The 19869-nt window shown below is 42.7% G+C and overlaps 1 protein-coding gene across 11 annotated transcripts in view; it reads right to left on the bottom strand.

The window, feature by feature from the left end:
• Positions 1-19869, bottom strand: part of KIF13A (kinesin family member 13A) — a 197666-nt gene that overhangs the window by 47970 nt on the left and 129827 nt on the right. For 7 of the 11 annotated variants that reach the window (XM_055406723.2, XM_055406726.2, XM_055406727.2 and 4 more), the window contains exons 10-17: positions 15634-15745; positions 15040-15252; positions 12480-12590; positions 10451-10585; positions 8689-8819; positions 4984-5070; positions 4722-4888; positions 3164-3283 (exon numbers count right to left, since the gene is read on the bottom strand). In XM_055406723.2, the coding sequence (XP_055262698.2) occupies positions 3164-3283; positions 4722-4888; positions 4984-5070; positions 8689-8819; positions 10451-10585; positions 12480-12590; positions 15040-15252; positions 15634-15745 (1076 nt within the window). The remainder of the gene's footprint in view (positions 1-3163; positions 3284-4721; positions 4889-4983; positions 5071-8688; positions 8820-10450; positions 10586-12479; positions 12591-15039; positions 15253-15633; positions 15746-19869) is intronic. The other 4 variants (XM_055406728.2, XM_055406730.2, XM_055406731.2 and 1 more) reach the window with 1 other exon arrangement.

The raw sequence follows: 19869 nt of genomic DNA, 5'->3' as shown, positions 1-19869 counted from the left end.
ATAGGTGAGCTGTTTTAATAACAATGATGACCACAACAGCAATAATAATTCTACTACCTATTGGCTTATGTCTCAGGGTAGAGGCACTATAAGCTTTGCATGCATCATCTCATGAAAGCCTTGCAACAAACCTAGGGGTGGACAGCATTCCCATTTTAAAGAGGAGACAACTGGAGCTCAGAAAAGTTAAGTGGCCAACCTAAGATGGCACAGCTAATAAGCAAAGCAACAGAGCCAGGTTTTGAACTCAGACCAGAGTTAATTATCTGGGGTAGGAAACAAACTTAGTAATAAATTATACTCTTACCTCCAATGTGTTCCTCAGAATTAGTACTCTGCTAAAGAACAGATGTGTAAAAAATACTGCTCTGTGCTGGTGTAAAATTCTAAAATTCATTTTTTTTTCAAAGCAGAATACTTTTCTTCATAGAGTCCTGATATAAGTGTCCCTGAAATGCATTACCTGAAAGGCCAGTGAAAAATGGACTCTTAAAAAAAAAACCCTCTTACACAAAGACAGACCATGGCTGGGTAAGACCTTTCCCATAGTGAAAACTGACATACTCCAAAGGGTCAGAACCTCTGATACAGCCTTATAACCTCTGGAAGAAAAACTGTGAACAATATGGTAATGTTTTTTGAGAGAGTTTTAAAAAATTTTACATTTAAGGGCTAGAGAAGAAAAGTTCTCTCAGAATTATATATATATATATATTTCTCAAACAGTGTGTGTATGTGTGTATGTATATATCTATATTCTATTTAGGCTCTAGGTGTCAAAAAGAAAGGACAGGGTCCTCACCATCCATTTACAGGGCCCTAACTTAGTGTGCTGAGGCTGAAACTGCAATACTTTGGCCACCTCATGCGACGAGTTGACTCACTGGAAAAGACTCTGATGCTGGGAAGGGTTGGGGGCGGGAGGAGAAGGGGACGACGGAGAATGAGATGGCTGGATGGCATCACCGACTCTGTGGACATGAGTTTGAGTGTACTCCGGGAGTTGGTGATGCACAGGGAGGCCTGGCGTGCTGTGATTCATGGGGTCGCGGAGAGTCGGACACGACTGAGCGACTGAACTGAACTGAACTGAACTTAGTGTGTATGAACCTTTTTTCAGAGAAAGAAAACTGGAAAACATACCAATTTTTTTTTTACAAAATCATAGTCTAGGGCTTTGGCTAAAAGACACTGAATAAGATGTTTAACTCTTATTTCTACTCGCTGGTCAATGATGTGTAGAAACACACATATCCCAAGTGGCTGAGGAGGGGGTTCCACACCAATGCACAGGTGATGTGACTGGTCATGACACAGCGCCCCTACTGCACACAAGGCCTTCTCAGGAGCCACAGATCAACACACAGATGCACCAGAGAGCAACTCCAAGCATCCTTCCTTTCGCTGCCATGGACCAGCCTGGGAAGCCCTGCTTGGGGACTCCAGATGTGGCCAGGATACAGAGTCCAGGAGAGGTACAGAGGCTGAGGTTTCTTTTTTCCTCCGATCCCAACACAAGTCTGGAAACACTTTTCTCTTAGACATATTTGATAACATTTTTTTTCTGAATTAATTAACCTGTTTTAAGCCTTTATCACTATACAGCATATTCTTTTTATTTTTTATTTTGGCCACACATCACGGCCTGTGGGATCTTAGTTGCCCGACCAGGGATCGAACCCAGGCCCTTGGAGGTAAAAGCATAGAACCCGAACCGCTGGGAATTCCCTATACAGCACATTCTTTTTTGTTTGTTTGTTTTTAAATTTAAACCTTTTATTTTGTATTGGGATATAGTCAATTAACAATGTTGTGACAGTTTCAGGTGAATAGCGAAGGGACTCAGCCGTGCCTGTACACGTATCTGTTCTCCCTGTATCGCATACTCTTAAAAAGATCATTCCAATCAGCATGTCAGTCTGACTCTGTGCTATGGGCAAGGACAGAAACCAAAGATGATCTGGCCTGTTCTCAAATCACCAGTCCACTATCAAGAGAGTGTTAACAGTTTCCCTCATTTCCCTATCACTTTCTTCCTCTTGAATGCACTGTTTTAAAACTCAGTAAGCCTGGAGCCTCAGGCCAAGAAACCAAAGGGGTAAGTGTTTTAGGAGGCGAGAAAGGACCTCTTTTCCTTTGAAGAAGCACGTTCCCTTCTTCCTTACTTTATTCTCTGCCTGGTACATAACTACGCAATGAGCACAAACTTCCTTGTTTGTCCTGAGTATGGGAAAGAGAGAGGGTGATAGTGTAAAGGTTGAAGGGCATTTACGTGACCCAGAGGAAAGTGAAAGTCACTCAGTTGTATCTGACCCTTTGCGACCCCATGGTCTATATAGCCCATGGAATTCTCCAGGCCAGAATACTGGAGTGGGTAGCCTTTCCCTTCTCCAGGGTATCTTCCCAACCCAGAGATTGAACCCAGGTCTCCCGCATTGCAGGCAGCTTCTTTACCAGCTGAGCCACAAGGGAAGCCCTGGGACCCAGAAAATTAACAAAAAAAAAAAAAAAGTGATATGAATTAGAATTAATTCATATCAAGATGTCTAAGGCACTGAATCAAAGGGCAGAATAGATCCTTCGAGGGAACAGGAACCTTTTAATTCCAGATGGAATAAGCTCTGGGACCCTTCACCAGCCCCTCAGTTCTTCTTTACTTTAGAGCTGCCACTGACTGTGAAAACAGTTGTTGAGAAAAACATATTATGGTCTAAAAACACTAGGTTTGCTTTTACTCTTAATTCAAATGAACTGGGTTTTAGACCATTAATTATTCCATAGATTTGAAGATACGCTATTTTAGTTTATCACTGGGATAATGCAGGTGACTATTTACCCAGAAGTACCATATCCTGAACTGCTGTGCTGCAGACAGAAATAAAAATACCAGAGACACTTTGTGCTGTTGGATACATGAGGAAAGGAACAGCCACCAGGTTCTAACCATTGGGAAGGCCATGGAATTCGGAAACAGGGAGGAAGGGGTCATAACTGAAAAGGGAACACTGCTCCCACAAGAATTCAGAGCACCTCTGCCAGGCAGAAGACTGCAGAGTCTTCCCCATCATGTTAGATCTGGCCAAAGCATGAAGCGCAAGCACCGACAAGCAGCCCTGCTAAAAACCAGTCAAGCTCCCTCAAGCTAAAGCCAATCAGTTAAAACCTTTATCCCAGTGTTTGTGGAGGAGCTTCGTCTGAAACCACAGGAGAGGGAAGAGAATCTTCAAATAGGACCACCAAGGGGACGACCACCAGGCAGACAGGCTTATGATCGGGAAGCCACCTAAGCAGTAGAGGTGAAGAGTATGAATTCTGCCCGGCCGCCAGCATTTCAGCATCGTATCGGAGCACGTCGGTGTGCCCTACAGGGGAGCTCCACTTAGCAAGGGGAGTGGCTAAAGCATAGTGACGGGGAAATATTACTTTTAAATGAATGAAATCAACACTAGAGATCAAAGTCTGATCTAGAACACAAATGGATACTTACGTTGACACCATGAGCCAGGCCACTGATGACTAAGTGCTCTGGCTAAGAAGACTGGAGGGATTAACAAGTACTACACACTCACTGGTTATCCAGGGGGATTATATATATATATATATATGATAAGCGGGTAGTGATTGGAAAAATTAGAAATGTGTGCCATGGGATGATAGATAGATGATTAAATGGATACCACTCAGATACTTCGCAGAGTTGGAGAACAGAGACATCCAGAAGTCTAACTGCATCTAAAGAAAGAAGCTCTCTTCTAATGGGCGTTCCTTCACCTGGAGTTTGGAACTGCACTCTCCTGTCACACCCTGCACCTATTGGGGCTTCCAAACAACCACTCACAGGAGGCTTGCTGCTCAGGCATGTCGTTAAATGACCCACTAACGTGATTCTGTCTGAGCATGAAATGTCTGTTGGGACTCCTCCCCGCTTTGTGAGCAAGTGGCAGAGTGGGCTGGAGCTTGAGTCGCGGCTGTGGTCCACCCTGTGCTGTGCTGTCAAAAAGCCCCCGTAGTTAATCTTAATCTCTAATCTTTTTTTCTTTTTAAAATTTTTAGCCACAGCATGGCACGTGGGATCTTAGTTCCCCAGCCAGGGATTGAACCTGTGCCCTCTGCACTGGAAGGAAGAGTCTTAACTATTGCCACGGAAGTCCCTTAATCCCTAATCTTAATGATGCTTAATCCCTAATCTTAATGATGCTCTTTTCTGTTATTCTATACGCTACATAGTAACACATCACACTTATTTTTTCATCTGGCCTTTTCTTGATACTTCACTTTTATAATTAAAAAGAGGGATCCTTGAAACTAAAAATCCAGAAATAAACAAAAAAGATCAAAGTCTTTATTCCTGCAACAGAATACCCAATTTGATATGCCAGAAATCTGACAGTTCTCTGCTGCTGCTGCTAGTCACTTCAGTCGTGTCCGACTCTGTGTGACCCCATAGACGGAAGCCCACCAGGCTCCCCCATCCCTGGGATTCTCCAGGCAAGAACACTGGAGTGGGTTGCCATTTCCTTCTCCAATGTGTGAAAGTGGAAAGTGAAAGTGAAGTCGCTCAGTCGTGTCCGACCCTTAGCGACCCCACGGACTGCAGCCCACCAGGCTCCTCCATCCATGGGATTTTCTAGGCAACAGTACTGGAGTGCTCTAGCCACGCCCAAATTCCTCTCAGAGTCATTTAAAGAGGAGAGAGAGAAAGGAACTGCTTAGGGTCTCACCATTACTGTTCAGCGTTTTCATGATAACCTCCATCTGCGCAAATTCGTAGTTATAGTCCGGTTCTGAGGAAGCTTCACTGGCTGCATCCAGGTCGTGCTCCGGCGGGCCTGCCTCTTTTTCAAAGTCTTTCAACCAATCTCGCCGTTTCCTCTTAGGCAAATTAATTCTGTGGGGTTTTTGACCATTAGAGAAAATCAACGTGTTTCACACTTGGCTAACAGAAAAGACGTGTCCGTGAACATCATAGCACAGAGCGGTTACCTGAAGAAGTGGTTGTTTCCCCACAGGATCCTGTCCCCATGCCACAGCTGGGTGGTGCTGCACACGAGGGTGCCATTGACACAGGACCTGGGGGGGACACGGAAGTGGGGGGATATGTCAACTGAACAGTAAAGAGCAGAAAACCCCGACCCAGGGGCCCAAGAGGTAAGTGGGGGAACTCTCTCTTAATAGACATAATGTGTCACGCACTGTCCTTTATTATTTTAAATGCTGGATGATCCTTCTAAACAAGCTTCTCATTCTCACTAGCCAAACGTTAATTCTCAACAGCCCCACCTCGATGTGTGTGTGCGCCTGCTCAGTTGCTCAGTCACGTTCAACTATTTGCGACCCCATGGACTGTAGCCCTGCCAGGCTCCTCTGCCGTGGGATTTCCCAGGCAAGGATAATGGAGTGGGTTGCCATTTCCTCCTCCAGGGGATCTTCCTGACTCAGGGACTGAACCCGGGTCTCCTGCACTGGCGGGTGGATTCTTTACCGCTGAGCCACCAGGAAAGCCCATACACCTCGATAGTGGCTCCCAAAGTGGTTTCAGCAGATAGAGAATGTTTCCACGGTCTCAGAAAGATCTACTAGCAGTGATATTCTAGAATAAAACTAAAAACAGTTCCAGAGTAAATCAGAGAGAAATATAACCAGCTTTACTTCTTTTACTTATTACTTCTGTGATCATCTGTATCTTTAGAGGATCCCTATTCTAGGTGCTTGCTTATACACACACACACACACAAACATACACATGAACATATCATGTTCTTACTACAATAATATAAAAAGGAAAAAGTTACGGAAACTGCCTGGTTTGGCAATGTACCCAAGCCAAGAAATTAGCATAGAAGTAATTTCCACTTGGACACATGCCAGGGGTACATGGAGGAAGCAAATATAAAATCTCTTCGCAGGAAATTATGTAGCCTCATCGAGGCCACAAGACTCCTACAAACCGCTGAAGAGGAACAAATCTAAAAAATCATGAACTGCTTTAGGAAGCAAAGTTATCAGCAGATACAACAAACAGTTGGACTGAAGCCCCAACAACATAAAAGAAGAGCATTTCCAAATAAAGGCAATGAAATAAGTAAAAATAAAATTACTAAAGCATACAGTGGAGTAAAAACAAAATTCTACCAATAGAGACCAGGCATATCTTAAAAAAGACTTCTTAGACTTCTACAAATGAAAAACGGAGACACTGAGATTAACACTCAATAGAATGTAGTTAAGCAGCAGGTAAGAAGAGAGACTTGGGGAAGATTCAAGGAAATAATGACTATCCCTTCACCCTATGTCCTTCTCTTGCTGTGTCTCCAATCCCATTCCCATCTTCACAATCAAGATTCTCTGCCCACTTCCTCACCTCCTATTCTTCCTTCTTTGTTTATTTTCCTTCCATACCCACACTGCCTGGTACCCAAACATCCACTGGTTGTTAATGTCTTAACTGCCATGTCCCACAGAAGCTCTTTAATGTCTATACTAACCTCTTCTTTAAATGTTCTCTTTCCTAGGATTCCATCATTGAACCTTGCCTCTCTGACTCCCTGTCTCAGCCCCCTTCATGGATTATCTTCAGATCATCCCATAGACATTGGTTTAACGCTTCCACTATTCATTCTAGATCCACTTTCAAAACAGGCAACACATAACACCCAGCTCTGTATCTTGAGTGTAGGGTCTCCAGCCCTAAATCTAATGTGCAGCTGGAAATCTTCACACTGATATCCCAAGGACAGCTCAAACTCAAAATATCCCAAACTGAACTCATTACTACTCATTATCTATCATCCTGCAAGCCTGTTCCTCCTCTAATAAACCCTATCTTGATTTAGTAGCACCACTGTTTATCTCATGTCTAAGACAGAAACTTAATATTGCTGACTTCTTTTCCTTTACTGAGCTCCTATGGTGTCCCTGAGCACATCACTAAATCTCACCAACTCTTACATAATTCTAAAATATATTTTGTTCTTCATTTCTTTTGCTACTGTGCATTCCCATGACAATAGCATATCCTAAGTCTTGCAAACCCCACACACTTTGATAGTGATCAGATTTGCAGGTTATAAAGATCACTTTAGAAGGAGCACTTAGCTTCCTGTAAAATAACTGTTGTTTTTATACATCCTCCTCCACTAGGCTTTGAGTCACTATACTTGGACATTCCCAGCACAGAGCCGAAAGCAAGTATACTGAATGAATGAACCACTGCCCTCAGATTATAGGAAAGGAGGAGATTGGACATGGTGGGAATGAAAGAAAAGTAGGGTAAAAAGATTTAGAGGTAAAATCAGGTACAAGGAAATCTCCTGAATATGATCATTTTCAGATATAGAGTTGAAAGAGAAAATGATTAAATTGTCACACTGTGTGTGTGTATATATACACACATAATTTTGTCAATTAAAAAAGTAGGAAAAAAACTCCAGAACTTCTAATGGGGGGCGGGGGGTGGGGTACAGCACAAAGCTAAATTTTCTTTGAGCTTGGAATAAATACAAATTAAGGAAGAGTATCATTTTATCATTAAATATGTTAACGATATATCACTTTAACACAAGACCTACAAATTTCATGAATCTTGCATGTTGGTAGTTTCAGTCTCAGGTTTTCACCACCTGGAAATGTATATAGCTGATATTAACAGAATAATTTGACAAGAATGTAGTTTTCTTCATAAAAATGTATGTTCTGAATTATGTTGTGCGTTAATGAATATTGTTTTAAGACTTCATTTTATACATGCTTATAAAATAACTGAAGACATCATTTAGTAGAAATTAAAAAGTAAATATATTACCCTGTCAATTCTCAAGTTTTTACATATTATAGCTTAGCTTAGGAATTCTTCATATAATGGGGTTATCTGATTAATAACTGCTTTTCACATAATGCATTACAGGGGTAACAACTAACTTTATTCAATATTTATGTGTGTCTGGAACTGAGAGAAGTGATTTATATGTTTTGTCTACCGTTAGCCTTGTTTATCACATGAGGGAATTGAAGATTAGATAAAAGAGGTATCTTATCTAAGATCACCCTGCTAGTGAAGGTAGAATCAGCCACACTGAAGCTGGTGCTCTAAATTTTGCTTACACAGCGCTCTACAAGCAGAAAGCAAAAGCTAGTGTGACCTTAACTTTGATAACTGAACCAAGAGAAAGGGGCAGTCTACTCCTGAAAATGAGGCACTTAAGCTATGTTAAGGTACTTTTCTTTTGTTTGTTCTTCCCTACCATCTCTTTATTTTCATTATTTTAAAATTAATTTTTATTGGAGTTTAGGGCTTCCCAGGTGGCTCAGCAGTAAAGAACCCGCCTGCCAATGCAGGAGACACGAATTTAATCCCTGAGTCTGGAAGATCCCCTGGAGAAGGAAGTGGCAACCGAATACTCTAGTATTCTTGCCTGGAAAACTCCATGGACAGAGGTGCCTGGTGGGCTACAGTCTATGGGGTTTAAAGAGCTGGACAGGACTTAGCTACTCAACAACAACGATGACAATAGTTGCTTTACAACATTCTGTTAGTTTCTGCTGTACGGCAAGGTAAATCAGCCACGTGGATACACATATCCCCTCTTCCTTGGATTTTCTTCCCATTTAGGTCCTCACAGAGCATTTAAGTAGAGCTCCCCGCACTATGCAGTGGGAACTCATTAGTTATCTATATGGTACTTTCCTTACCGTGCATTTTCTTTTGGAGTGAGGCTGACCTCTCCATCAGAGCCAATGTCGATCTCACAGTGCTCAGGCTGAATTCCTATCCCAAAGAGCTGGATGTCCTGAGAGGTATCGGCACCTACCCTGGTGTGGTCCTGGTAACAGATTGTTCAAAAAACAAACACCTACACTTGCAGGCAACTCAGTAGAAGTTTATCACAGTCAATTTGAATAACTTAACAGACCACGGATAACAACATTAGGTGAACCAGACAGGAGATGCAAGATCTGGTGCATTGTAGGTCAAAAGTTTACCTTAACACACTAAATTTAAAACATGTTCAAACACTATAGAAAAAAAAAAACAAACCCTAACAGTGATTAGCTATTATTTTAGAACATAAAGAAGTCAGATTTGACACTAGAATACCTTGAGGTCCAATTTTAACTTGATGACTATTTATGTGACCATGGCCAAGCCATTTCATTCTAAGCCTGTTTTGTTTTTTTTCCCCTACAAAACCAAAACAGTATTATTATAATCTAATCAATAGGATTCTTTCTCAAAGATCGCCTGAATTAACAGTGAAAGACTCTGAGAAAAGCTATACAAACTCAAGAACCACTGAAAACAGTTTCATGGAAAACCATCTTTTCAAATATACAACTTTTAAAATGTTTAACAACAGTTAAATACAACCAAATTACACAGTATTCATGCTTGTGGGTTATACAATGTACAGATATGCATGATTCTTCAGTACTTCAAAACTAGGACATGTGAGGACTGTGATTCCTGGTGTTTTGCTTGTTCTGTTGCTCTAAAAATCATGCAGTCTCTGTGATAATAAAAATACTTCCCTGTTCAACAGAGAAAGTGCAGTACATGGTCTTTCAAAATCAAGATTTCAGAAACAATCCCTTACCGCTTCATCCTTTCCTAAATGAACAGATCTTAAGTCTGTGAGTGGACTCTCAGTAAGTCAGGGGCTATTTGTGTCATATTTGTTCCTGGAAAAAGTAGAATAACAAGGATTCTAGAAGACTGGGGCTCCTTTCTTCACTTCAAGTTTATTCTCCACTGCATTCTGCATATTCATGAGGCAGCTCAGAATCCCTAACGAAGGAGTTTGACAACCGCTGCAGTGACCCCTGCTGTATGGCCAGTGACATGACCTTGAGGCCATAGGGCCAAACTCCAAAGCCCACATGCATCTCCGCTTGAGGGTGATCATGGGACCAAGAGTTACTTCCTGAGGATGCAGGTTTAAAAGGGATGGATATGGAAGAACCCTAGGGAAAAACCCTAGCTGTGTAATCTCCCAACAGAGTCTGCTTTAGGCTTGTGCTGACCTCAAGATCCCCTTAGGATTACTCAGAAGCATAATGGTGACTCTCCAGAGCTTCTCAGAATCCTGTCGCCATAGCCAGAGATCACCCTGACACCCTCGGTGGCTCCTCCTGCCCCTCTGAAATCAGCCCAGCTAGGCAGCCCCAGTATAATATTGGTTGGTTCAGAAGTTTGTTGGGAGTCTTTCCATAACATCTTACGGAAAAGATGTTTGGCCAACCCAAACTTTTTGGCTGACGTGATATAAAACAGCTAGTTCTCGCTCAGTGGTACCTTGACTGAACTACCATTCCTCTTACTTTAAATGAGAGCTAAGCTGGATACAAAAAGCAAAATCATGGGGATTTTGTACCCATGGGGTCAGGTACCCAGACCCAAGTGGGATTGTATGTGAAGGAATCAGGGTGGCAACTATCTATTAATTTACTCTCTTACCTTTAAATAATAAACCAGAAGTTCGTTGAGAGCAGGATCTGCGTTCAGGTTGACCAAGTAGCACTTGTCATCTCCCACCTTGATACCAGAAGTCTCCAGGGAAATCCCCATGCTTTCAAGTTGCCGCTGCCTCTCCTGTGCAGAGACAGACAAAAGCAGGAAAGCTCTGTTTGTTGCTCAAGTCAGGAGATGTACCTATGGAAAGTTTAAGTCACTATTTCTGGGGACAATGCCAGTGAAATGACACATTCTACTCAGCTCAACCAAGTTTCTGAGCATCTAACACATGTGACATCTTGTGTCAGTGTCATAGGAGCACCGAGGGTGAACCAGGTACTGTCCTGCCCTGAAGGGGCTTCCAGTCCAGTGGAGGGGATAAGACCACATGGCTAGAAATGAAAGAGGAGAGCCCCAAGCCTCTGAAGAGGAACACCGTGCTGCAGGGCCTCAAAGGAGGGAGACTGTGATGGGTTAAGAGTCCAGGAAAGGCTTCAGGAAGAGAATACATTTGAGATGGTTCTTGAGGCACAAGAGGAAGAAACGGGGGACTAGCAAGGTAAGGGCAGAGGAAAGGATGGTAAGGACTCAGGATGCACTGGATGAACGTAGGTGTCAAGAACCCCTAGTCCAAGGACCCCAAGTATAACACAGGGAGCTCTGCTCAATGTTATGGGCAGCCTGGAGAGGAGGGGGGGTTGGGGGAAAATGGATACATGTAAAAGTATGGCTAAATTGCTCTGCTCTGCACCTGAAACTGTTAGAACATTGTTAATCGGCTATACTTCAATGTAAGATAAAAAGTTAAAAAAAGAAAAGAATCCCCAGTCACTGTGGGAAAGTGGAGATGGGGCTGGAAGAGCAGGCCTCTCCTTTTTGCAGAGGGCCTTGAATTCATTCAAGTTATTCATGCAATGTTTTTTTGTGCTAGGTACTAACCTAGGGCTGGGAATACAAGAGCAAACAAAACAAAGTTACTTCTTTCACCAAAAATCATATTCTAGCAGAAGGACACAGACCATAAGAAAATAGAAAGTAAAACACAGAATTCCCTAAGGTGATATGTGCTACGAAGAAAAACAAAGCACAGCAGGAGTTACAGAAAGTTAGGTGTGTGCTTGTGATACCTACAAAAAACTTAAGCAGAAGGCTGGCCCAGGTTCCAGTTACTGATTTCCAGATACCTGACTGGGGTGGTTCAATGCTTACAAGTGGTCAATGAGATGAAAATGTCAAGAAATGCACAGTGTAGAATTCATATCTCACACACACAGACACTCACACATGTGTGCATGCTCAGTCCTTGCTTTTTTATCTCAAATAAAGTTCATAACAGCATTTTCTAATGAGCCAAAGAAACAAACACATTGAAAAGCCGGTGATGTGCTGTATATTATAAATTCTCTGCCAATGCTTTGCCAGGTGATCTGAAATCACAGATTTTTGTTTAAAATGTGAAAAGCAGGACACATTAAAGATGATTCCGATACCATGCCTGCACAAATTCTGACCTCTCTTCTAGCAATCACAGGGACCAAGCAGTAGTTGATACAAGACAATGAAGTCAATGTCTAAAAACGGATTTTTGTAGGCTCCAGTTCAGCAGAAAAAGCTACTTAAGGCTTTTTTTTTTTTTTTTTTTGGCTGTCTCGGGTCTTAGTTACAGCATGCAGGATTTTCAGTTGCAGCACATAGGGTCTAGTTCCCTGACCAGGAATGGAATCCATGTCCCTGCATTGGGAGCATGGAGTCTTACTCAATGGACCACTAGTGAAATCCCCTTAAGACTCTTTGAGGATGGCAAGTAGTTTACAGAAAAGATGGCAAACGAAGAAGAATCACTAGAGCACAGGGAACGATACTCAATACCCTGTGTGATAAGCCATAATGGAAAAAAATATTTTTAAAAAGAATGTCTGTATGTGTGCAACTGAGTCACTTTGCTCTATGGCACAACAACACTCTATGTCAACTGCACTTCAATTAAAAAAAAAAAGAATCACAATATTTTAGGCCCGGGTTATTAAGCTACCTGTGCAATTTCTTCTGTTTTCCTGAGCTTCTCTTCCCAAGTCACTGTTAGTTCTTTTATCAGCTTTTCAGACTCTTCGAGCTTCTCTTTCAGTTCAGGGGCCTTCATAGCCTTTAAAATGAAAGCAGAGATATCTGATTTTCTCATTTTTTCCACCATTATGTACAAGACAATCCCTTATTGTCCTTCTTAAGAGGTTATCAACTGTCTGTTGGAAGCAATTATGCCACACAGTGTCAGGGGGGTTTTTAGACCTTTATTAATCAAATTAAATGAAAGAATAAATGGCTGCTCCTCTTAAAGCCAGAAAAAAGAAATTCCAGTGCCCTGAATTAAATTGATATAAATCATCCCAGAGTAATTTTATCCATCATACTTAAATTTCACATTTAAAGACCTCAAAGATGCTAAAGTTCACCTTCAAAATAGCCAAGTATGAGAACAAATTACTTGAGTAGATTTCTTTTTCAATAAAACAAAGACCAACACACATCACTAATAAACACATCCCAGTTATATTGACCTACCAGGAAGGGTAGAGACTCTTCTCAATTATATTAAAAATTGAGTCTGGGCCACTTGAACTACTTTTCTTACTGATGGTAATAAACTTAGCATGCTTATTACTCACTTGGAAATAGGACATCTGGTTAAAAGGGCAGTAATTTCCCTCTGAGTTTGCTCAGTGAGAATAATTAAGAGGTCTAAATATAGACATGCAGCTTAAGAAATCTTGGGGGGCCTTTCCTTGGCCCCCATCTGCTTTTATGACACTCTATAGTAACATGAGGCTCTGCAAAGGATAACTCTACAAACAAGAAAGATGGCAGAGCTCAGACTGGAAGCTGAAGTGGCGATAATGTGGGTCTGGCTGAGGATGTGTTAACTGTATCTCACTGTGTTAACAGAACCTGAGAGTGACATTTAGTGCTGGGTCCAAGGGGACACACATGAAAATTCTATGTGAAGGCTGAGCACTGAAGAATTGATGCTTTTGAACTGTGGTGCTGGAAAAGACTCTCGAGAGTCCCTTGGACTGCAGGGAGATCAAACCAGTCAATCCTAAAGGAAATCAACCCAAATATTCATTGGAAGGACTCATGCTGAAGCTCCAGTACTTTGGCCACTTGATGCAAAGAGCTGACTCATTAGAAAAGATCCTGACGCTGGGAAAGATTGAAGGCAGGAGGAGCCGGGGACAGCAGAGGATGAGATGGTTGGATGGCATCATTGACTCAATGGGTATGATTTTGAGCAAACTCCAGGAATAGTGAAGGACAGGGAAGCCTGGCGTGCTGCAGTCCATGGAGTTGCAAAGAGTCAGACACAACTGAGCTACAGCGAGAACCTGCTGTGGTTCCTCTGGTCTACCCTTTGGCCAGGCATTGTTCTGGCTACCAGACCTGGATTACAGGGTCACAGCAGAAATGCAGGTTCAGAGACAGGAGGGAGGACAGAGATGATCCACCTACAGACAAACTCGAGAGTCATCACACTCCTCTAGGGAACGACTCTCATCACAGTTTATCAACATTTTAATTTTCCAGGTGTTCTGCTACCCTTCTTGGCATCAATGAAAAACAAATTAAGCTTGATGCACCCCATGATGATTGGAATGATAATAAAAAAGAGCACCATTTATTGAGCACTTCCCATAGGCAACTTATCGTGCTAAGTGCTTTCCAGTATCGCTGTTGTACTAGGGATAAACACAATTAATAAAACATGCTTCCTGCACTTGAGGAACCCATGGCCCAGAAGAGGAGGAAGACATGTAAACAGTTATAATGCAGCTCCGTGATCAGCAGTAGATAGAATCTTCAGGCCCTTAGCTCTGACCTCCCTTTGTTTGTGGAGTTAGAAGACGGCAGTATGAAGGAAGGTGAACTCAGAAGGCTTAGGGACACACCCGAGTCCTGGCAGGCAGAAGCATGTAACTGAAGGGGAGGCACTTGGCCTCATCTCAGTGCTGTTCCTAGTGCAGTGAGACAGTGCCTCCCCTGGCAACAGCTACTGGGAAGTGGGCACGGTTATGAAGTCTGGGTAAAGCCAAGGAAAGACGGTAACAGTGCAGAGTGATTTGGCTCCCTCTCAGGAGTTGACACAAATGAACAAAATACAAAGTGAATTACTCCTAATGCTAATTATTCTTGACCCCCTTGTCTGCATGACTTAATCAGGAGATGATACAGAGCTAACGTCTCTGAAAATGGTAAGGCTGCGTGGAAATTGTCATCTACAATGTTAATCAAAGCAGCACCTTTGGGTCTTAGGATTTCCCACTGGAAGAGTGTGAAGGGCCAGCTGACTGCCTGAGACAAACAGTTAGGCAGCGGCAGCAACCCTCTTAACTGGCCGCTTCCTCGACTGGCAGTGCCTGGGATGCAGCCTTGCATTTCATGCTTGGTGTCCTCCCGATGCTTGGCACGGGGAAGATGCTCGTCAGCTCAGCAATGGCGAAGGACACGAGGTGAGCGGAACTGTGAGCGAGCTCCTCTCCAACACTCAGACACCAGGAGCCAGGGGGCCTGGATCACAGGGAGCGCCGGGCTCACCGTACCTCAGCCTGTGAGAGCTGCTCCCTCAGTTTCTCCACCTCCTCCCGCAGTTCCCGGATGACCTTCGCGTTGGGATCCTCATTCACGACGGCGTGGTTAACGATCCTTTTGGCCCGATCTGCGTATCTCAGCGTGGAGAGGGTCTCTTCGTAGTTGTCTGCTGCTGGGCTAATGGTGGCGATCATGGAGGTCTGGCTGTTGCCCCCCAGATTGTCCTGCAACATATTTCAAATAGCATCTTGGGAAACAGGGATTTGTTCCAAGCACAATACAAGAGGGAAGTGGCAAATGTGTGTGGATGACCTTTTCTGTGAAGAGAACTTGATGCAGAAATGGGCTTGTATTTCACAAAAAATTTTGTGACAAGAGGAAAGGTGATCTCTATTCACATCAAAGCACAGTGCCTGTGGAACAGCATTATAATGGAAAAATGGCAACAGGAATGAGGCTTTGTCCTTGCGTGTTAAGGAAGCAGAGTAACACTACTATCAGAAGTTCGCTGTGTTGTCTTTGGTTAGCTTTGCACACATCTCTCAGCTGTCACCACTGAAACAGCCAATTTCTAGTTGGAAAAGAACGCGAGAGCAATGAATTACCTTAAGCAGCCAAGTGAGGACTGAGTCGCGATAAGGCACAAATTTGTTTTTACCCTTGCCAGCTGCCTGGTCAGCCAGCGATGAGATAACCAACCCCAAGGTTGTAAGTGATCTGCCAAGAGAAAAAGAAAAAAATTAGTTTTATGGAGAATGTATTTCTGTTTACATAATATAATAATCCTTCCAGGTACTAAGTATAAAATTATGCAAAACAGTAAGTCCCTAAAGTTGATCTCATCAAGTCTACATTCGTGGAGAAGCTGAGAAAATGGAAAACAAAAAGTAACTCCCTTAGTTTAAAAGAATGAATTTAGAATCCCTGTAGAATCCATTTTGTTCAAGAGACAGGAGCTGTGAAACATTTCAGAACCTGGAAACATGCATTTAAAAGATTCCTTGAGAGAATGATAATTTACTCTGAATATTATGTTTAAAGTCTCAACCATCTGCTCTTTGAGTAACCAGGACTACTTTAGCCTCTGATTTTCTAGGAGTAACCATGTAACTTGTAAAGCATACTTCCACCACAGGTTACAAGGTATATCCTGTTCATCTGCTTAAAGCTGGCAAGCGTTTTTCAATGTCCAGTTACCACAGTTTAACAAAAACAAAGAACCACCCAAACAGAATCCTGGAAGCCTTCCCATGCCTACTGAGTCAGAACCAGTTAAAAGTGTCTCCAGGTAATTCACGTGCACATTAAATTTTGAGAAGCGCTGGCTGAACAAAACCCAAAGTGATACATACATTCAGGTGCCAGGCCTGTGAGTCTCAAAATGGTGCTAGGACCAGCAGCGTCAACATGACCTGAGACCTTGTTCAGTTCAGTTCAGTTCAGTCGCTCAGTCGTGTCTGACTCTCCGCGACCTTGTTAGAAATGCACTATTTCCAGACCCATGCAGACCTACTGAGTCAGGAAACTGAGCTTCAACAAGCCTTCCAGAAGATTCTAACGCAAGTAGAGTCTGAGAACCACTGGTCTAGGCTAATGAGCTTCCCTGGTAGAAGTGAAAGTGTTAGTCACTCAGTCGTATCCAACTCTCTGTGACCCCATCTAGCCCACTACGCTCCTCTATCCATGGGATTCTCCAGGCAAGGATACTGGAGTGGGTTGCTGTGCCCTCCTCCAGGGGATCTCCCTGACCCAGGGCTCGAACCCATATCTCTTATGTCTTCTGCATTGGCAGGCGGGTTCTCTACCACCTGCGCCATCTGGGAACCTCCACTGGTGGTTAATACATATTCTCTGTATTAACCATAGAAACAATACCACAGAAACACAGAAACCATAGAAACAACAGATTTGTGGTGTTGAAGAATGAAGGACAGCCTCATATCATAGTTAAGTACCACTGTTCTTTTAAAAGAAATCAACTGGACTCCAAGTTAAGCAGCCAGAAAAGATCAGTCTAAGGACTGCTAGGAAGGTAACATGATACCACAAAGACAAAAGGTTTTGTAAATGATGAAACAATTAAATGCTACTACTTATTTATTTATAAAAACCAGGAAGATCACAAATCAGCAGGGGACTAGAGGTTAGTAAGTGAAAGACAACATAGCTTTCTTCCTAACATTAACAGTAGATTTCCATTAAATAAGCTAAAAGGAGTAAAACCGTATTTCCCACAAAATAAAATTCTCCAAAGGTGAGTCACTGGAGAAATCACTGAAATACAAAGCAATGCCAAGAGGCAGAAAATGAGCCAGAATTTTAATAACTAACAGCCATTACTGCCAAGTGACATAAAGATGTACATCATAATTGACAAATTTAAAAGTTAAACAAATCCACCCCAGGAGAAACGAAAACATGTGTCCATACGAAAACTTGCATAAGAATTTCATAGCAGCGATAATCACAACAGCCAAAAGTGTGGAACCAGCTCAAATGTCCACTGAATAATGAAGGGAAGACTAAAACGCAATATGTCCTTGCAGTGGAGTAGTATTCAGCCGTATGAGAGGAATGAAGTTCTGACATGTGAGAAAACATGAAGAACCTTGAAAATGATGAGAAAGAAGCCAAACACAAGAAGCCACTGTCCTGGGCTATACAGTGGCCCCCACCATCCAATTCATGTCCACCAGAGCCTCAGGTGTGTCCTCTTTTGAAAATAAGGTCCTTGCATAGTTATTGGGTTAGCCAGAAAGTTCAATTAGTGACTACGTTGTTAAATAAAGTTCTTGGTGAAAATGTCTTTTACTTTTCTTAAACCTGAGTGAGGAACTTCCCTAATAGTACAACGGATGAGAATCTGCCTGCCAATGCAGGGGACATGGGTTCAATCCCCGGTCCAGGAAGGGAGGTCCCCAGCCAATGGTTAACAATTTGAAGAAAGAAAAATATGCATGACCTATATGAAATAGAGGAAGAAAGAGTTCAATAGAAGGCAAAACCACATTTCTGCCTAGATAAAGAATTTAGGGCATTTTTCACATTTTGCAACTATTGAAAAGGAATTCTCATTTGGAAGCAATCCTTTGAACTATTCCTGATTTTTAATACCCAAATGCAGCAGAAATTACTTTAATTCCTACCATCCATAAAGAGTTCAGTGACTCAAGGGTCAGTATCAGCAACTCTGAGGTTAACAGAGGTCCTACAGCTCTACGTAACTGAACAAGTTATAACTGCACAAGCCAATAAAGGTCCATCTAGTCACAGCTATGGTTTTTCCAGTGCTCATGTATAGATGTGAAAGCTGAGCACTGAAGAATTGATGCTTTTGAACTGTGGTGTTGGAGAAGACTCCTGAGAGTCCCTTGGACTGCAAGGAGATCCCACCAGTCCATCCTAAAGGAAATCAGTCCTGAATATTCATTAGAAGGACTGATCCTGAAGCTGAAACTCCAACACTTTGGCCACCTAATGCGAAGAACTGACTCACTGGAAAAGACCCCAATGCTGGGAAAGATTGAAGGCAGGAGGAGAAGAGAACGACAGATGATGAGATGGTTGGATGGCATCACTGACTCAATGGACAAGAGTTTGAGCAAGCTCTGGGAGCTGGTGATGGACAGGGAAGCCTGGCGTGTTTCAGTCCATGGGGTTGCAAAGAGTTGGACACGACTGAGCGACCAAACTGAACTGATACCTTCCTTAAACCTAGTTCCCTTGAAACTCTAATCATCAGATTCCTTCCCATAGGAGTAGATATGATATGATGTGAGTTACCTGTATTGTCTAGGATAGATTTCAAATTTATTTTACCATGTTTCTGTTACCTTCTTCTAAGATCATAAGTGTAGTACTTATGAAACTTTATCAGAGCCAGGTGTGTATTTCTCTTTCTATAGACTGTGATCACTTGGTAGCAGAGATGACTGTGCCTTGCTTACAAAAAGCACACATTCAATATCTACCAAGTTACAGGGAATCTAGAATACAATGAAGAAACAGAACACGAACCTCTTTCTAGAAAGGACTAATTCAATGATGGTTTTGGTACACTCTATGCCTATTGGCCCAATACCCATTTTCCCTTTCTCGCTAGCTAACAGATACTGAATATGCTGGGAAGCACACGTCAAGCTAAGAACTCTACAGAGTCCTCTGCAGCTTGGAGAAGTCATGAAACACAGTTCTGGCCAACAAGATGCAGAGAAGGAGACATTTGTGGGAGGGGCTTCCAAGCAAGTTATGGTTCTCTGGATAAAAAGGCACATATTCAGCTTATAGAAGCTACTGAGGTCCTTTCCCATCTTGTTTGGAACAAAGATGTGGATACGATGCCTAAAATGGTAGGGCTGCCTTGGGGTCAGGAGAACCACATGAACACACACTGAAGTTAGTACAGCTGTGTGTCTGATGGCATTTCTGAGGTGCTGGACCAACCTCTGGACTTCTTTTTAAGTAAGAAGGATGAACTCATCACTTGGCTGTCATTGGAGTGGTTTCAGTTACTTGCTGCTGCTAAGTCACTCCAGTCATGGCTGATTCTGTGCAACCCCATAGATGGCAGCCCACCAGGCTCCTCTGTCCCTGGGATTCTCCAGGCAAGAATACTGGAGAGGGTTGCCATTTCCTTCTCCAATGAGTGAAAGTGAAGTCACTCAGTCATCTCTGACTCTTAGCGACCCCATGGACAGTAGCCTACCAGGCTCCTCTGTCCGTGGGATTTTCCAGGCAAGAGTACTGGAGTGGGTTGCCATTTCCTTCTCCTTCTGTTGCTTGCAGCAGAATGTAATCCTTGGCTTTTACAGAATTAGTTGAAAGGTGATCAAGTTAGTGGC

This window comes from Moschus berezovskii, chromosome 23, assembly GCF_049115385.1.
Source record: "Moschus berezovskii isolate FMDL1 chromosome 23, NW_MosBer_1.0, whole genome shotgun sequence".
NCBI lineage: Eukaryota > Metazoa > Chordata > Mammalia > Artiodactyla > Moschidae > Moschus > Moschus berezovskii.
The sequence above is the reverse complement of the archived record's forward strand: the minus strand, read 5'-3'. Positions and strand labels throughout refer to the sequence as shown.